Below are 15179 nucleotides of genomic sequence, written 5' to 3'. Positions count from 1 at the left end.
GAGTTAAACTGCTTCTTCAGCTACATAAAGGGTGAGTGCCAAGAAGATGGAGCCAGACTCTTCATGGTGGTGCACAACAAAAGAAGCAATAAGCATAAGGTACAGCAATGGGAATTAAACGCAAGGGGAAAAAAAAAAAAAAAAAGGCCTTTGCAGCGTAGACAAACAGTATAAGAGGAACCAATAGGTGTTGTGGAATCATCTCAGAGACTGTAAGAACGACTAGACAAGGAGGTGAATGACCTGATCTCAGCTTTGAAGTTAGTCCCAGGTTTGTTTGGTTTTTGTTTGTTTGGGGGGGGGGAGGAGGTGGGGTGAGTTTTTTTGGGGGGAGGAGGTAACCCAACGATCTCCAGAGGGCCATTCCAACCTAAATTATTCTGCCACTCTATACAGTAAAAATAATAACAATAATGATAATAATAATGATGATGATAATAATAATAATAATCAATACATAAAATTATCAAATAAATAAAAGAGTTCTGGCTCTTGAGATTATTAATACCCAGAAACTTAGCATTTCTGCTATTAAGCACTTTCCTCTGTAAATGTAGTGTCCTCTGAAGAGGCATTCACTGGGATCTTGGAAGTCCTTGAAGAAGAGCAGAGGAAAACACTGCATGCAATGAAAGGGTAGAGTGGAGCTTTTCCAGAGCATCTACAGGAACAGCACAGCCCGTTCACTACAGCACCCCCTGTGCTTGCTGATGCCCCTGGTGAGAAGGAGCAGCGGCAGGTGAAGCACCCAGCGTTAACAAGCTCTTGCTCGGTGTGGCCACAGAAAGCACATGGTACACCTGGGCATCTTTCCCAGCCCCTTTCTTATTGCTCCTGTCTCATTCCACAGCCCTAGACTTCTGTCTTCTACAACCTGATTTGGAAAAACGTGTCCATCAGTTTGTTTCCTCAGCAAGCCAAATACTTCTGCAACCAGCTTCATGTCTGACCTGCAGTCCCCGTTCCTCTTCATTAAATCTTTAATATTCTTGGGAGTCTATCTAGTCCTTTGCAGTTAGGTAGAAGATTTAAGTTATTAGTCATGTTTTGCAAAAGGCTCACCTTCTGTTACAGCAGATATTAAATCTTTTAACCAAATTCAGTTTTAAATAACCAGGACACTTTAAACACACAAAAATAGATGTGAGCCTTGCAGTTGTGATTAAAACTTAATTAGCGGTGTTGCTATAATGGAACCAGAAAACTTTCAGATGTTTTGTCAAATCCTGTTGTTCTTAGTCACCAGAAATTTAATTCGGCATACAATAGTCCATATGAACTTCTTGGATATTATCCTAAATTATCACACATTTAGAACCCTCATTTAGCAGATAATATCACATGAACTGTGGATAATAAATCCCCTACATGATGTATTATCAGAACATTTTTCAAGAAAATAAATTGTGCTTTCTTAACAGTGAAATGAATTTTAAAAATACATACATTCCTAGTAATAAATCTAATTGTGGTTTGCTCTTAGTGATTTTTGGAACCAGTCCTCATAGAAACACACTTCAGCCTGTCATTCCTGTGTGTTTATGCTTAAAATGTTAGCCTTCAGCACATGTTTCATACTGGTTATCTTTGTTGACCACTGAAGGAGAACTTTGCCAAATGCAGTTTCCCTGCCCCAAACACTGACTTACCTACCTTTCTCTCCAGGTCTTCAGTTGTTCCTTCCTGTCGAGTCAATCATCTTCTTATGTTATCATTTTCAATAGAAGATTTTCCGTGTCATTATTTCTCCCCTGCTGGCCAGCTCAGACACTTGTTTGTACTCCTCTGCATCTCAAAATACTCTTTCTCCCACCACTCTTCTTTAGGGGAAAAGAACAACAAACAACCCCAACTTTGCTAGTTCTTTGCAAAATCTTCTGAAAGGAATTAGAAAAGTCAAATTCAGGAATGGTTTCAGTAACTATAAACTGTATACTTTTTTTTTTTTAGTGGGACATTCTGCTTGATTATCTTTCTCCTCACATGGGTAGTACAATAAAAAGGGTACTTGATGTCTCATCTCTGTTTGCACGGACTGTGCTGCAAAGCGAAGTAAAACTGTTTAAATCTTTCTCACTCTCAGCTGCTACTCATTGATTTTGCAGGTAGGAGGGGGACTTTTCTGTGGGATCTTGTAAAACCCTGTTGGAAACGGAGCGTGTCTGGGATGCCGCGGTTACATGCGCTGAGGGGTTTGCCTTCTGCGGCACCATTTCTCTTAACAAACATCACGCAGAGCTGTACCGCAGTTTACCAAGCGCAGCAGACAGACAACAAACCCGTTTTCCCGTAGTTTTGCTGTGTAATTTTGGGATGTTCTCGCTGGAAGGCCGCCACTTTCAGCCCTCCGCCCTGAGGCGGCGCCGTCCTCCCGCCTTCACCGCGGCTGACTGAACCCGCCCGGGGGCCCCGGCGGCGGGCAACGGAGGGCAAGAAAACCCCAAAGTTGGCGGCTGGGTGACCACACACGGGCTGGAACCGGCAAGGCAGCGGTGTTAGCGGCGTGTAAGGCGCTGTCCCCGTGAATTTATGCCGCTGGGGTACGGACTAGTAACTTGGAAGCGACGCTCTTCTGCTCCAACGCTGACAGGATCCAGGCGAAGCTCCCCCCGGTGACCACGCTCCGTCCCGCAGCCGCTCTGCCTCCTCCCGCCGCCCTCCTCAGGCCCCAGGGCTCCGGTTGCGGCTTCTTTCTCGAAGCTTCTCCCCCTCAGGGCCAACGGTTTTAACGGGCGGCGGGTGCGAGGCCTCCCCTGGCAACGGCGAGATGGCGGCGGGCGAGCGGGGGGGCCGCGACTACCTGGAGCGCCACGGGATCCCCGAGCTGCTCCGCCGCCTCAGCGCCCTGCTGCTCTACCACCAGCCCGGTGCGGATCCCCCGCGGTGGTAGGGTGGGATTGGGGGGAAAAAGGAGAGATTTGGGGTCTTTAAGGTGGTGGCTGGAAAGAGAGACGCAGCCCGGGGACCGGGCGGGGGTGCTGAGGGAGGGGAGGTGGCAGGAGCCGGGAGAGGGTCGGGTGGCGCTGGTGACTTGGTTCCCTTGAAGAAAAAGAGCTCGGTGGCTTGGTTCCGTTGCAGAAAGACCTCGCCAGTTCCTCATCCAAGTGCTGGAAAGTGTGAAGGCCGGCAGGCAAGGAGAGGGAGGGTACCCGTGCCTGATGGGCGAGTCCAACCTGGTTGCCATGTTCCAGATGCTGGATGTTGCAGACCTGGGCTACATCACGCCTGTGCAGTACCGAGAAGGTCAGTCCAACCCAAACGGCAATCAGCATCCTCCTAGCTGTTTGAACAGTTTTGTTAAAGTAGTTTCAAAAGCATTGTATCAAAACAGTTTCGACCCCATCTGTATGTATACATTAAAAGCATCAGCACTTCTGGCCACACAGCCTGGACCTTGGAAAGTTAAAAGAAGTTACGTATGTTTATTTTTTGTTTATTACATCTAGGCCACTTTCAGGTGTTAAATTATTTTTTTCAGATTTATATAGGAAATTCTGTTTCCTTAACTTTAGCTCTTAAAACTTTGGGACTGAGCACAGACAACCTGCACATTGGTGATGATGTGAACGTCACACTGGACACATTCAAGGAAGAAGTGTAAGTATAATTGAAAGGGTATGCGCAGAGTTGCTATGCACAGATCTTTTGCTGTGGCTTATGTTTTATTTACAGAAGCATGTCATTAAAGGACTTACTGGTTTACGCTTACCCACTTTGCATTGAAAGATTTAAACGGATGCTATTGCTCTAGCTTGATGGGTTTGCTCAGCACTTTCCTCAGCCACCTCACATTAGGACCCACACAAAGCAGGTCTATCAGATTTCCTTCCCTACAAGCAGTCATCAGGTAGCCCAGGACTGAGAGCGCTGGTCCAGAAATGTGAAGTATTTGAGATACATTGTTGTTTCTGCCTGATCTAGAAGAGCTAGTAATACATAGCTGAAACAAGCTTAAATTTTTTCAGTAATTTCTCATGGTTAGAGTATGGTTCTAGGGAGGATATTTTGGCAGCTGTTACAATGAGTGAAAGAAAACTAAAACTAGATATCCCAACTTACCTAACTGGACGTTTTTATTTTTTCCTAGGAAGAAAAGGTTGCTGGAGATCTGGGCTGCGTATTAGATGGAACAGTGGTATGCTTAATATATTAAAAATAGGCATTTTGCTCTATTCTTTTGCTGCTGTGTCAGCTGTGAACAACTGATTTTAAACAGTGCTCTCTTCTCTTTTTTTCCCCTCTCTTCCCTGTAGTAGCGATCAGCTGAAAACGACAAATGACAAAAATTTGTTTACACTTACCAGGAACTAGAAGGGTATCTTTTGAAAACTACCTTATTAAAAATAAGTAGAAACCTCTTAAAAAAAAAAAAAAAAGTGTTTTGGAGTCTCCTCCTTCAGCTAGTAGCTTACTTTGTTAATCATCGGTAATGAGACAGCAAATAAAGTTAATTTTAAGAGTTGTGGCTTAAGACTTTTTTTTAAACCCCCTTTTATATATATAAAAAAAAAATCAGTTTCAGCAACAAATGTTCATGGTTGAAAGACAGCAGTGCCAAGTAACATAGCATTTATTAAGTTTTAAAATAGGCTCAAAAACAAAGGAGGTCTTATTAAAAAAAAATGGGAGAGACTTGGGGACAGCAAAAAAAAAAGAATATAAATACAGGAAACAAACTGACAAATCCCTTCATTCCATCCCAGGTCCTGCATATGAGTATTTTAAATACAGAACACCTGTTACCTGGGATTTAGAGGTGTAAAAACGTGTTTAAGAGAGAGTGTGCCAGTTAAGTAACATAGTCATTAGTAATGAAGATTGTTAGCTTCTAAATGTAATGACAAGGTGGTTATGTTAAAGTAAGATCTGTGCAGTTAAAAGCCAGGTCAAGTTTCAAATAATTTAAAAGCGTATATATAATAAATGGTAAGATTAGGTCAAACCAATTACACAGCATACGATGTTGGAAAAAAAATAACAACTATGCTGTAACTTATTTGTTTTGATTTTGTTTGAAATAAGTAATCTAGATCAAGTCATTAACCAATTTTGAAGTCTTTATTTTCCTGTATTTGGCCAAATAGCTCTCAAATTGAGAAGAATCTCAACATCCCTTTGAGCTAATTTGTAAACGCCAAGTTCATTTAATGCTGCTGTTGCAGATGGCTGGTTTGGCTTTAGTGATGCGTCATTTTCTGAGGCTGACTGTAGCACATCCTTCAGCAGCAAGGCAGAACCAACATTCAGATTCAGGATAATGCAGGCTTCTTTTATGCTATGGAAGGGAAAAAAAGTTACAATTAAAAAGATTCTTTGTAAATATATAAAATAAAATTTCATAATTAAATTAAATAATTAAATAATTAAGTAATTTAATGAAATTCATAAAATTATTTATAAAAAGAATAATTATATGAATTACTAAAAGAATCACACATAAGATACACTTGATTTTGTATGCATAGTGACTAACAAAAAAGGTTCCATGGACTTCTGAAAAGGATCGAAGTACTGAACTGAAAAGTGCTGCCTAGCCAAAGACAAGCAGCATACTTGGTCTTGCCATCTTAGCACTTTGTGTTACAAGCACCAACATTTTGCCATGCTTGTCTTGGCTTTTACTTCCTAATTTTTCCACTAGTTTAAAAAATACAGAAGAGAAGTTACCATATAATTATGTTTAGCTTCCCCAAACTGCATTTTCTGTTGATAATTAGAAACCTTATTTGGTATATTTTAAAAACATAACTTTACAGAAAGCTGCTAGAGTCTGAATATTCACTCTTATTAATCTCATTAGAGAGCAAACAGATACCCTGCCGCGTTGTTTCTAGTACAAAAAATAGCCATGTACCCACTATACACTACTTTTTACTGTTCCTTTCTGCATCTATTTTTTTAAGCTATGAATACTACATAGGTATCTATTACCTTTGTGAAGGTAATGTGCTCAAAAAAAGTAAGATGCTGCTACGGGAATATTCCAATTAAAAATGCCAATATAACCTTCATCTTCAAGTGTTCAAGACTGAATGCCACGTTCCATGTTGATTTTTAGGTGTGTAGTAAGACTTCTGTCCCAATTAGCCTCGGAGTTTAACGTTTGACTCTGTATAAGACTGTGGGCTATTTAAAGCTACTAAGCACCAGGAAGGTAGCTTCTCACCAGTGAAAGCAACTAGACTGCTATGCAGGGCAATTCTAAGCAGGAACATAGTTTAAAGTAGCCTAAGGATACAGAAAATATGTTGTGCTGTAACTAAATCTTTGAGTAGTTTCTTTTGCCCCAGTTTTGGAATTCTGCTTACATTCCCTAAGTTCATCTATCCGTGTGCAGTAGACATCCTCGCTGCGCTAAATGCTCCAGAACATACATCACAGTCAGTTGCTATCTGAATACGTGCTGCAGGATCGAAACATTCCCCGTCGTAAACACTGAAAGATGATCCACATAGTTCAAGTATTTCTTATCCACTCAAAACTGTGAAAAAATGTTGGTGATATACAAAACATTCATCTGGATGTTCTATTCTGAAATACTAATGGATCAGAAGTTTGCCTACTTACTGCTTGAAGTAGTTTTCTGGCCTCTTACAGTAGTGTGAAAATAAAGGGAAAAGATTTCTACTCATGTCAAACTGAAGTTGTGCTGCTCCTCCTTCATTGAAATGATTCGCCATGATTATCTGCAAACACAAAGGGGTGCATCTTCTGTTTAGGCCAGTCACTAACACCTGCGCAGTACTGCACACACTTCGTAGATACCTACCTCCTGATAGATGAATGTATCCACTTTCTCTGCGAGCATTTGCCAGAACACTTTGAATAGGGAGTGACAGAGCTGCTGTTCCAGTTGTAGCAAGCGGTCTCTTAGGGTCAACAACATGGGGCAAGCTGTGCTTGACAGAGACATTACTGCTTGCTCTGCTTGAGATGGTAAAGATAGCCACCTGAAAAAAATTCCATTATTATGACTTCGATGTGATAATTAGTCACATTACAATAACTGAAGTTAAAATTATCCTTTAAGAAAATCTTAGCCAGTTACAATGGTTCAGAGTTTTCAAACCCATTTCAAACCTAAAGGTAATCACAGTCTAATGCTTTATTTAAATGTCCTTTAATGTTAAGCTGATGCTTTAGTTATAAATCTGAACATGCTATTTTTTTTAAAAGCTAATCTGTAAAATCATCAAGCTGTTGTGTTCATTTTGTGAAGTACTACAGAAACTCAACCGCAAACATTCAAGAAACCCTGTGTTTCTGTGAGGATAGAAGCAGTTGTTACAGGCCATTTTTAATACCACTTTGAAGAAAGTAACTCTCATCTGAACTAGAGTGACCCAGCATTCTTCCTAGGGTTTTTAAGACAACATGCCCACCCACTGCAGAACTACTTCAGCAAGCATAACATAAAATAGGCTTGAAGTAAGGATAAAGAAAATCTTCCAATACTTACTACCCTGTGCCTTTCCCATTCAGGAAAATGATTTTTCTTATTAGCTATTCTTGCCTTTATTTGCCTCAATGTTTTTAACAGAAAATAATATTGGAATATGAGAAGAGTAAACAAAATCACCTCTCTTTTTTGTACAGCTTTGCAGCATCTGTGACCTCTTTGAAGACATGATGTACTTGACGACTCAACATATCTTGTTTCAGGCGCTCCAGGAGGTTAATCATTTCATCAAAGACAGAGCTCTCCATTGAAGCCAGCTGCCCCAGCTGTAGCTGGCTGACAGTGCTACTTTCTGCACAAACCTCCAGCTCAGCCTGCTGTAGCTGCAGGAAGAACTAGAGGAACAGAAGCAGACATAAGTACTAGCAAAAATCATCTTATTATTTGAACTCTACATTTGTACTTTAACAGACAGGGTTCTACAAAACGCGCTCTTGACACATTTATAAACTTAGTCTTAAAACGCTGTCCTGATTCACTAGAATTAATGCACTGTTTTAATCCTTGTAATGCAACTGATGTGGGTCCCAAATACAACAGCAGATAGGTAATGCATGTTTGCTGGTCTGACAATAGCAAGAAATGGTCTGAGTTGAATGTGACAGAGCAGTAATGAAGTTGGTTTTGCTTTTAAGCACGCCAAGACACTTTCGTAGATGCAGCTGTACAACACAAAAGCTGCTCTCCTATCAAGTCAAGATCATCCTCTGCTAGAGACAGTTTCCTGTCAAGACAAAAACAATTTGGAGGCTGCCCATCTCACACAAAATGCTTATCTCTTCAATAACCATAGAAAAGCTGACATACTACAGAATAGATATGGTGCCACTGGGCTCTTACTGAAAATAACTGTACCCAGCACGCTGTTATCAAAGAGTGACTTTGCCAAACACCACCTGAACCAAGCTGTAATGCAGGCACCCACACCAAATCCATTTAAACTGACTTGGCATAGGGGCAATTCAAAAAGCAGGCACATGCTACTGCAACATGTACGCTTCAGCAGCAATACTATTAGTACTATTAGTTCTATTTTTTCCAGAATTAATTCTTCTAAATACATCTACATAAATAGTGCTGAAAATACAACGTTTGATTATGAAACAAACAGAACTAGTCCATTTAAAATAAAAAATTACTTACTACGTTGTCAGCCCAGTCTGCCAACACTGTTGCAATATAGTTAACGGCGTTAAGGATCGCACAGTATCGGAAGCCTAAAGAAGCTCTGCTCTCTTCCTTCATTACTTGAGTTAATCGTATCCTGAAATCATCAACTAGCTCCTTCTGTAGCCCCAGGAACTGCAGTTTTCTGGAAGCTGTTGGAAGATTCTTATACCTGTCTAGAAAGACATTGTTAAAATATTTAACATTTTCCAGCACTGAAGAAAAGGTTTTGAACAAGAAACATAGTCATCTTTTTACACGATCTTACTCCTACAAAGACATCATATAGTATTTAATTTTACAAAAGCTTATTTTTAGCAACCTCAGGAAACTACTCAATGCAAAAGCTAAATATGTAAAGAAACAACACATCTGAGATCCCCTCCCCCTCACGAATCCACTAGCATATTGTATCCTAATACTTTAAGTGATATGTTATCATACCACACCATCTAGCGATATTATGTGGTCCCTAAAGCCAGTCACAGAGTAAGATAAAGCTTTTGTAAGAATAAAATACATAAAGTATTTGAATATACAAGTAAGCACCTCCTGAAAAGGTACATCCCGCAGGTTCAACAGGAATGGTAGGATATTTTTATTATTGCTTTGTAACAAATTATATTCTCTCCATTATTAATGAGTTTGAATGTGGTAGGTTATGAATTATCAAATTTTAAATAACGCATTTGAAAGCATGTCACTACTAGCACAAGATTATTTGTGCTAGATAATGTCCAAAATACAGGATAAGCAGGAAAACTTATTAAATTGCAAGTATCACAACTTTGCAAAGTTGTTATTTGCTGACTATTGTTGACACAACAGATATCTAATAAAGAAATCTATTAGCTGCAGTTTTTCTACTAGTCATTAGGAACAAGAGCAATGTCCACAGATTGGTAGTTACCGGTTATAACTAACAACAGAGTCATAAAAGTTTCGGCACAGTCTGGGACTTTCATTTCATCTACGTCGGTGATATCTTTGTATTGTGATATCCACGCCGCCTCGGATGAAAGCATGGAGTCCATTTTCTGAAGAGCAACTGAGCACAGAAATTGTAAATTGTTTTAGTATTTAATAATGAAAAAAACTTCTAACGAAAAAATCCTCTAAAACCAAACAATATATAAAAATAAAATCTTTATCCCTAATGAGTTAAAATTTACATTTTCAGATCATACAAAACTAATGATGACTGGTTTCATTCAGTACCAATTCCAATAACAGCATCACAAATGCAGATACAAGAATTATGTCAAGGCTATCTTTTTTTTCTTTTTAAATAGTTGGCTTGTTCTGTTTCAATATATTTCTTCTCTGATTCTCAAAAATTAATTCCTCTCCCCATTTCAATTTAAAGTCTATCCTTGTCTGCACACTTAAATACACCTCTGTCTAAAAATAAGCCTGCTAGGTCCCATACAGCTCAGGGACAACAGTCCTATAAACTTCAGAAGCACTACTAGAATCAAACGTTTTTTTATTCAAAATAACTGAAGAGTATAAAAATATCACAGAACCACAGACCAGCTTAAACAGGGCTGGACCCAGCATTAACCCCTGGGGCACTCCTCTCATTACCGACCTCAAAAATACATCTTATGGAGTAGCCCTGTCCAAGCGACTTCTACTTGAGAAGACTATTTGTATTCTGCACCATCAGAAAGAAAATGTGTCAAGGCCAACAAAATCCATCGCAAGTCTTACATTTTTTTTCCACTGTTAGCCACCTCTGGAAGCAGGACTCTTCTGAAAGAATATGCATGCAACTGGGAAAGGTGCTGAGATAACCATGAACGCTGTAAAGCTCTCTCTCAAACTGAAGTACCTCATCCACAAGGTGACAAAAGAGGGCATCATCGTATAACAGGAATGGAATATCAGCAGCCAGCTTCTCCAAAATCAGCATTACCAGAGCACGAGAGAATTCAAGCTTTTAAAAGAAAAAAGTGAGTAAAATATCAGAGATACATACATATATGTATGATCTTAAAACTGTTACTAGGCTGAGTTAAGTCTCACCACAAGTTTAGTGAACTCAGTAGAAGAATGCTTGTACAAATTGACTGTATATATATTTACACATAAAACACACAGATGTGCTTACCCCAGCATTCACTGAAGATCCTGCCTTGTCCAATATTGGCTGGATTTTGTCATCAAGGAACTTTGAGTGATTTCCAATCCACATAAGCACTTGTGTTAAATACCATTCAGGCTTATTTAAAAAAAAAAAAAAAGAATAGAAAATTAATAAATCCCCTAATATACTTAATACTATTAAAATGCACTGTATTAGCAACTGTAAGAGCGCAAATGTATTTACATTTACTCAAGACTGTCAACACAGAGACTTGTGCAACTACAGTGTTAAAAACCAGCTCTCCGAGCCTGCTGCAGATGCATTACCGTAGCATTAATATTTACTCGTAGGAAACCTGCTTCAGTGACAATTCTCGGGTAAAATACTCAGTCTTTGAAGATAACTCATACAAAAAGCAGGTCAGTTTCCAACTGGTAAAGTGCACATCTCTCTGGCCCAGAGAAAATGTTTATGCCTCTGGAAGATCTCCACGTGTTACCTTGGCATCTGTCCCCACTAAGGGAGACACAAATACTGCATAATTTAAGAATCTTAATTTCAGAGAAGAAAGTGTCCAAGCTATACAATTTAAATACAGTACTGTATCTGTTGTTAAATAAATAAATTAATAAATCAAACCGCTTTCTTCCATACCTTGCTTAAGACATTTGTTGGTTTATTTCCAGTGAAATGATACTTGAATCTTTTCTGCAGAGGATTCAGCATGATCTGGATTGGAAGGATAATAGGTGGTGAAGGGGGTAAGGAATACTTTTCTGGAAGCTGTTTAGGTTTGGTTAACAGTTCATCTCTAAGTTTCACAGTTAAGGACAAATTTAAGTGTTGATTCCTCCAACGGTAAAATTTCAATAAAATGTGTTTACAGAACTGAACACTTTAGCTCTACCTTGTTGGCTAAAGGCAGTATTACACAAGGTATACAAGTCCTCAAATATGAGCAACACTCAAAATGTTTCCGTCTTATAAGATATTTAACGTAACTCTGGCTGCTAAGGATAATTTATTCAGTGACAGTACAAGTCACTGAAGTCAGTTTGATTTAGGAAACCAGTATCATTTAAAAAAAGAAAAAGGGAAGAAAAAACACCATCATCACTACCAAACCCAGGGGCTATCCAAGAGACATGCATATTCATGTTTCTTAAAGAAATATCAGATTCATGAGATTAATAAATGCAGTACATGATTTCCCACTTCGAAGCAACCAATTTAAGCAGCCCATCCTCACTGACCAAAATTGTTACCGGCTCCAGGTTGCCTAGAATGACCTTGTTTCCTCCCAGTCCAGTACTGCTGATTTAAACAACAACAAAAAGCTACAACAACCCCAGGAAAAAAAAATGAACAAAAATGGTTGTTTGAACTTCAGCTGTGCTTGATTTCACCCACAAACAAAAGGAACAGGATGAGCAGCAGTGCCTTCTGACTTACCTCAGAGACAAGTTATTGCTGCTCAATGAAAATTGTTCCATTTTTTAAAATTCCTTTCTGAGACGTACATCTTGAGATTTCTCTCTCTTCTTTCTGGGACTGCATATATTAAAGTGATTAACACAGATTTCAAGTAACGTTGGGGAAGTAAAAGCATTAACTACATCCAATTAAAAAAAATTTCATCATCATTTGTATTAATATAGGTAATCTTGCTGAAAGTATATAATGTAAGGTATGCACATTGTGAAGCCTGAACTGCAAGTTACCATGAGATCATTGGATCTGATGACTTGGAGTTATGATCCTGCTACTGCCAAAAAGAATAACTTGAATTTTAATTGAAAACAAGTTTTAAATTCTTGCTCTGGTCACCTAGCATTTTCTATACAAGAAGTACCTTATAATGTTAATATAAAGTAATATAAACTCAATTTAATTTCTGACTTTCGAGAGCTCTGACAATTATTATCCTCACTAAAACACGCCACAACTATTTAAAAGGATACGAGGTTTGCAATTTCAGAAGCTGACAGAACAGCGTCTCCAAATTGTTGTATATGTCAGGGGCACTGGCTGGAGCAGCAAGGCCAAATGCCTGAGACTGTGGTGGCCCCACAAACGGCCAGCGAAGCTGGGTTAGTACCTCTTCAAAGTCACTGCAACATAAAACACGCACTTTAGCACAAACCTGCAGTACAACATAAAGATGAGGCAGTGACAGTGCATCCCTTACCTTGACAACTTGTCCTTGAGAATTTTATGCCAGAATTTAACGGTGGACCTCACAAAAGCAAGAAGATGAGAACAAGATGACTCCTGAAGTTTAATATCCAGTTCTGCCATAAAAGCTAGAGTACTGGCTGCCTCTGGAACATTGTTGGTCATCAGATACTGCTGAATGTTATCACTATAAAATTCAAGAAAAGTTGAGGTCAAACATTCACCAAGAATCATTTGTGCACTGAAAAACTGAGATAAAACAATCTAAAATATTTTAATGAGACAAACACTGTTACCACTCTCATCGCGTATATGCAGTGCTCAGCCCTGAAAAGGCTGTGTGATAACATTAGTAAGAATATTCTTAAAGTATATAAGATTTTAAAGTACACCAACTTTACCTTAACTCTTCTATTCGTGAAATCCATTTAAGATAGGACAGGTGCTGTTCAATCTCCTCTACTTGACTAATCAGCACACCAAGCTCCTCCATCCATGGCTCAGCTTTCAGTAAGTGGCTATCGATTGAATCAGATAGAAGAGCTTCTTCCTCTAGAAGCCGATTCAGAGATTTTTTAGAATCTTCTGCGTTCTTCAAGGCCTTTTGAATTCTTTTAGGGACTTCAGATGAAACTGTAAGTACCTACATTTATAGAAAGGTATTAAAACTCACATAAAAACACTGCATTATATAGAGTGGTATCTTCAGAAATATCAATACACTGCTTCAATTAAGTTCGGTCTTTCAACTGATTTTACTACTTAATCAGTCATGTTTACTACTTAATCAGTCATATATTCAGCATATTAAAATAAAAAAGGAAATGTGCTTACCTGTTCTTCTAACTGCTTTTTATTTTCAGATAGCTTATCGATAAGGCTGCCCAGCTTCCTCAGAGAATCATAGTCGTTTCCAACTTCTCTTTCCACAAATTCAGAAACATAGTACGGGATATCGCAATGGTCTAGATCTCTAGTGACTTCTTTCTTTGTAACGTTAACAGCTGCCATGTTTTCTTTATCTGCAATGCTAATCATATAACTTCAGTTACTCACCGCTAAGACAGCACTACCAGTTAGAGACCTCCCGAGGATACAAAGCTCCATGAAAAACAGGGCAGTTCAACTTAAACTGAAGTTCAAATAAGACATGTAATAGCAATCCTGCATTAAGTGAGACAACTTGCTAGCCTAGGTCTTAGCTGAAAAATCTTATTTATATACATTTCTCTGGTGGTTTATTATATGTTAACTAATGACATGGAACATGCGTGCTACTTGAAAGAGTCCTCCCTTCCCCAAAAGCATAATTTAATAATTGTTGCAAATAGTTCAGCACATAGGTAGTTTCTACACAGGTAAGTTAGAAAACATGGAAAAATACAAATAATAATTTTGTGAAGTAGAAAGAGAAACCACAATCCCCCTCTTTACCTGTTCACAGAAGCAAGTGGTGAAGGACTCGCTACTAGCCAAGGATTCACTCAGGTCTTACGTTACAAATCATTGCTTGTTCTTCAAGAGTGACAGGGCAATACTCGTAAGGAAGCCCCGGCAGGGAGGCAGCAGAAGAGGCACTTGCCTGTTTCAGCATTTGGCAGAGAAAACCGGACCTGCAATTGAGACGGCGATCACATAGACGGAAAGCAAAACGGCTGCGAGGAGCTGCGCTCGGACAGCTCAGCTCTCTGCTTTTTAACATCGCTGTCAGAACAGCGTTTAAAAACGAAGTTTAAACGCTTGCACTTCGTCGCTACAGGTTTTAATTAAATTAAAAACCCCGCTAAGCGGACAACGGGAACGAGAAAACGGCGCAAACGAGGAGACAAAATCGGGAGACCAGGAAAGGAAGGCGCAGACCACTGCCTTGAGGAGCTCCACAAGGCCCTGGGCGAGCCCACAACGCGGCCCCACAGCCGGGGAGCCCCGGCCCGGCCCCACAGCCGGGGTGCGGACACCAGGCGACCGCCACCACCGCGTCCCCGCCGCCCGCCCTCAGCCACCGGGGCCGGAGCCCTCAGCGTCCCCCCCCCCCCTCAGCCCCTGTGAGAGAACCTCGCGCGCTCACCTGCGGCCTCACGCCCCGCCCCGCCCCTGCCGCGTCAGCGCCTCGCTGCGCAGCCCCGGGGCGGGGCCGGAGGCGCGCACTGCGCACGCGCGGCCTCTCCCTTCCCGCCCACCCGCCGTCGCCTGAGGGAAGGGGCGGGAGGGGAGGGTGCCGCCGTTGTCCGCTGTGTGTGCCCCAAGGGTGGCCGAGCCCCTTCCGAGGGACACAGCGAGGTGGTACCG

The 15179-nt window shown here is 40.3% G+C and overlaps 2 protein-coding genes across 4 annotated transcripts; one reads left to right on the top strand and one right to left on the bottom strand.

Annotated features, from left to right (window-relative positions):
• Positions 1-378: 378 nt before the first annotated feature.
• On the top strand, positions 379-4459 carry EFCAB10 (EF-hand calcium binding domain 10). The gene is made up of 5 exons (XM_083843254.1): positions 379-2867; positions 3079-3243; positions 3513-3597; positions 4088-4135; positions 4254-4459. Exons 1-4 carry the CDS (start codon positions 2768-2770, stop codon positions 4122-4124), a joined length of 387 nt encoding a protein of 128 aa, XP_083699380.1. The 5' UTR covers positions 379-2767; the 3' UTR covers positions 4125-4135; positions 4254-4459.
• A 580-nt stretch (positions 4460-5039) lies between these two features.
• RINT1 (RAD50 interactor 1) lies at positions 5040-15107 on the bottom strand. 3 transcript variants are annotated; one of them, XM_083843126.1, is made up of 15 exons: positions 14959-15107; positions 14325-14503; positions 13725-13920; positions 13292-13533; positions 12904-13077; positions 12677-12826; positions 11370-11526; positions 10740-10850; positions 10340-10565; positions 9537-9674; positions 8603-8802; positions 7580-7794; positions 6770-6950; positions 6568-6686; positions 5040-5275 (listed from the first exon to the last, which is right to left on the bottom strand). In XM_083843126.1, exons 3-15 carry the CDS (start codon positions 13899-13901, stop codon positions 5059-5061), a joined length of 2307 nt encoding a protein of 768 aa, XP_083699252.1. In that variant the 5' UTR covers positions 13902-13920; positions 14325-14503; positions 14959-15107; the 3' UTR covers positions 5040-5058. The 3 variants fall into 3 exon arrangements, with proteins under 3 accessions (XP_083699252.1, XP_083699253.1, XP_083699254.1); XM_083843127.1 differs by lacking the exon at positions 14959-15107 and adding an exon at positions 14731-14884; XM_083843128.1 differs by lacking the exons at positions 12677-12826; positions 12904-13077; positions 13292-13533; ... (1 more) ...; positions 14325-14503; positions 14959-15107 and adding an exon at positions 12168-12254 and having other exon boundaries at positions 11370-11444.
• Positions 15108-15179: the final 72 nt, after the last annotated feature.

Source organism: Anser anser (genome assembly GCF_964211835.1).
Source record: "Anser anser genome assembly, chromosome: 1".
Classification (NCBI taxonomy): Eukaryota; Metazoa; Chordata; class Aves; order Anseriformes; family Anatidae; genus Anser; species Anser anser.
Note: the sequence above shows the minus strand (reverse complement) of the source record. Positions and strands in the feature narration are given on the sequence as shown.

Bases quoted from the DNA above. Each gene is read 5' to 3' on its own strand.
- EFCAB10 (XM_083843254.1), top strand. From the start codon at position 2,768: ATGGCGGCGGGCGAGCGGGGGGGCCGCGACTACCTGGAGCGCCACGGG. The intron at 3,244-3,512 runs GTCAGTCCAACC...CCTTAACTTTAG, and splicing joins GCCTGTGCAGTACCGAGAAG to CTCTTAAAACTTTGGGACTG. The intron at 3,598-4,087 runs GTAAGTATAATT...ATTTTTTCCTAG, and splicing joins GACACATTCAAGGAAGAAGT to GAAGAAAAGGTTGCTGGAGA.
- RINT1 (XM_083843126.1), bottom strand. From the start codon at position 13,901: ATGGCAGCTGTTAACGTTACAAAGAAAGAAGTCACTAGAGATCTAGAC. The intron at 10,566-10,739 runs GTAAGCACATCT...TTCTTTTAAAAG, and splicing joins GATCTTCAGTGAATGCTGGG to CTTGAATTCTCTCGTGCTCT. The intron at 5,276-6,567 runs GTAAGTAGGCAA...TCCCTTCCATAG, and splicing joins CCAGAAAACTACTTCAAGCA to CATAAAAGAAGCCTGCATTA.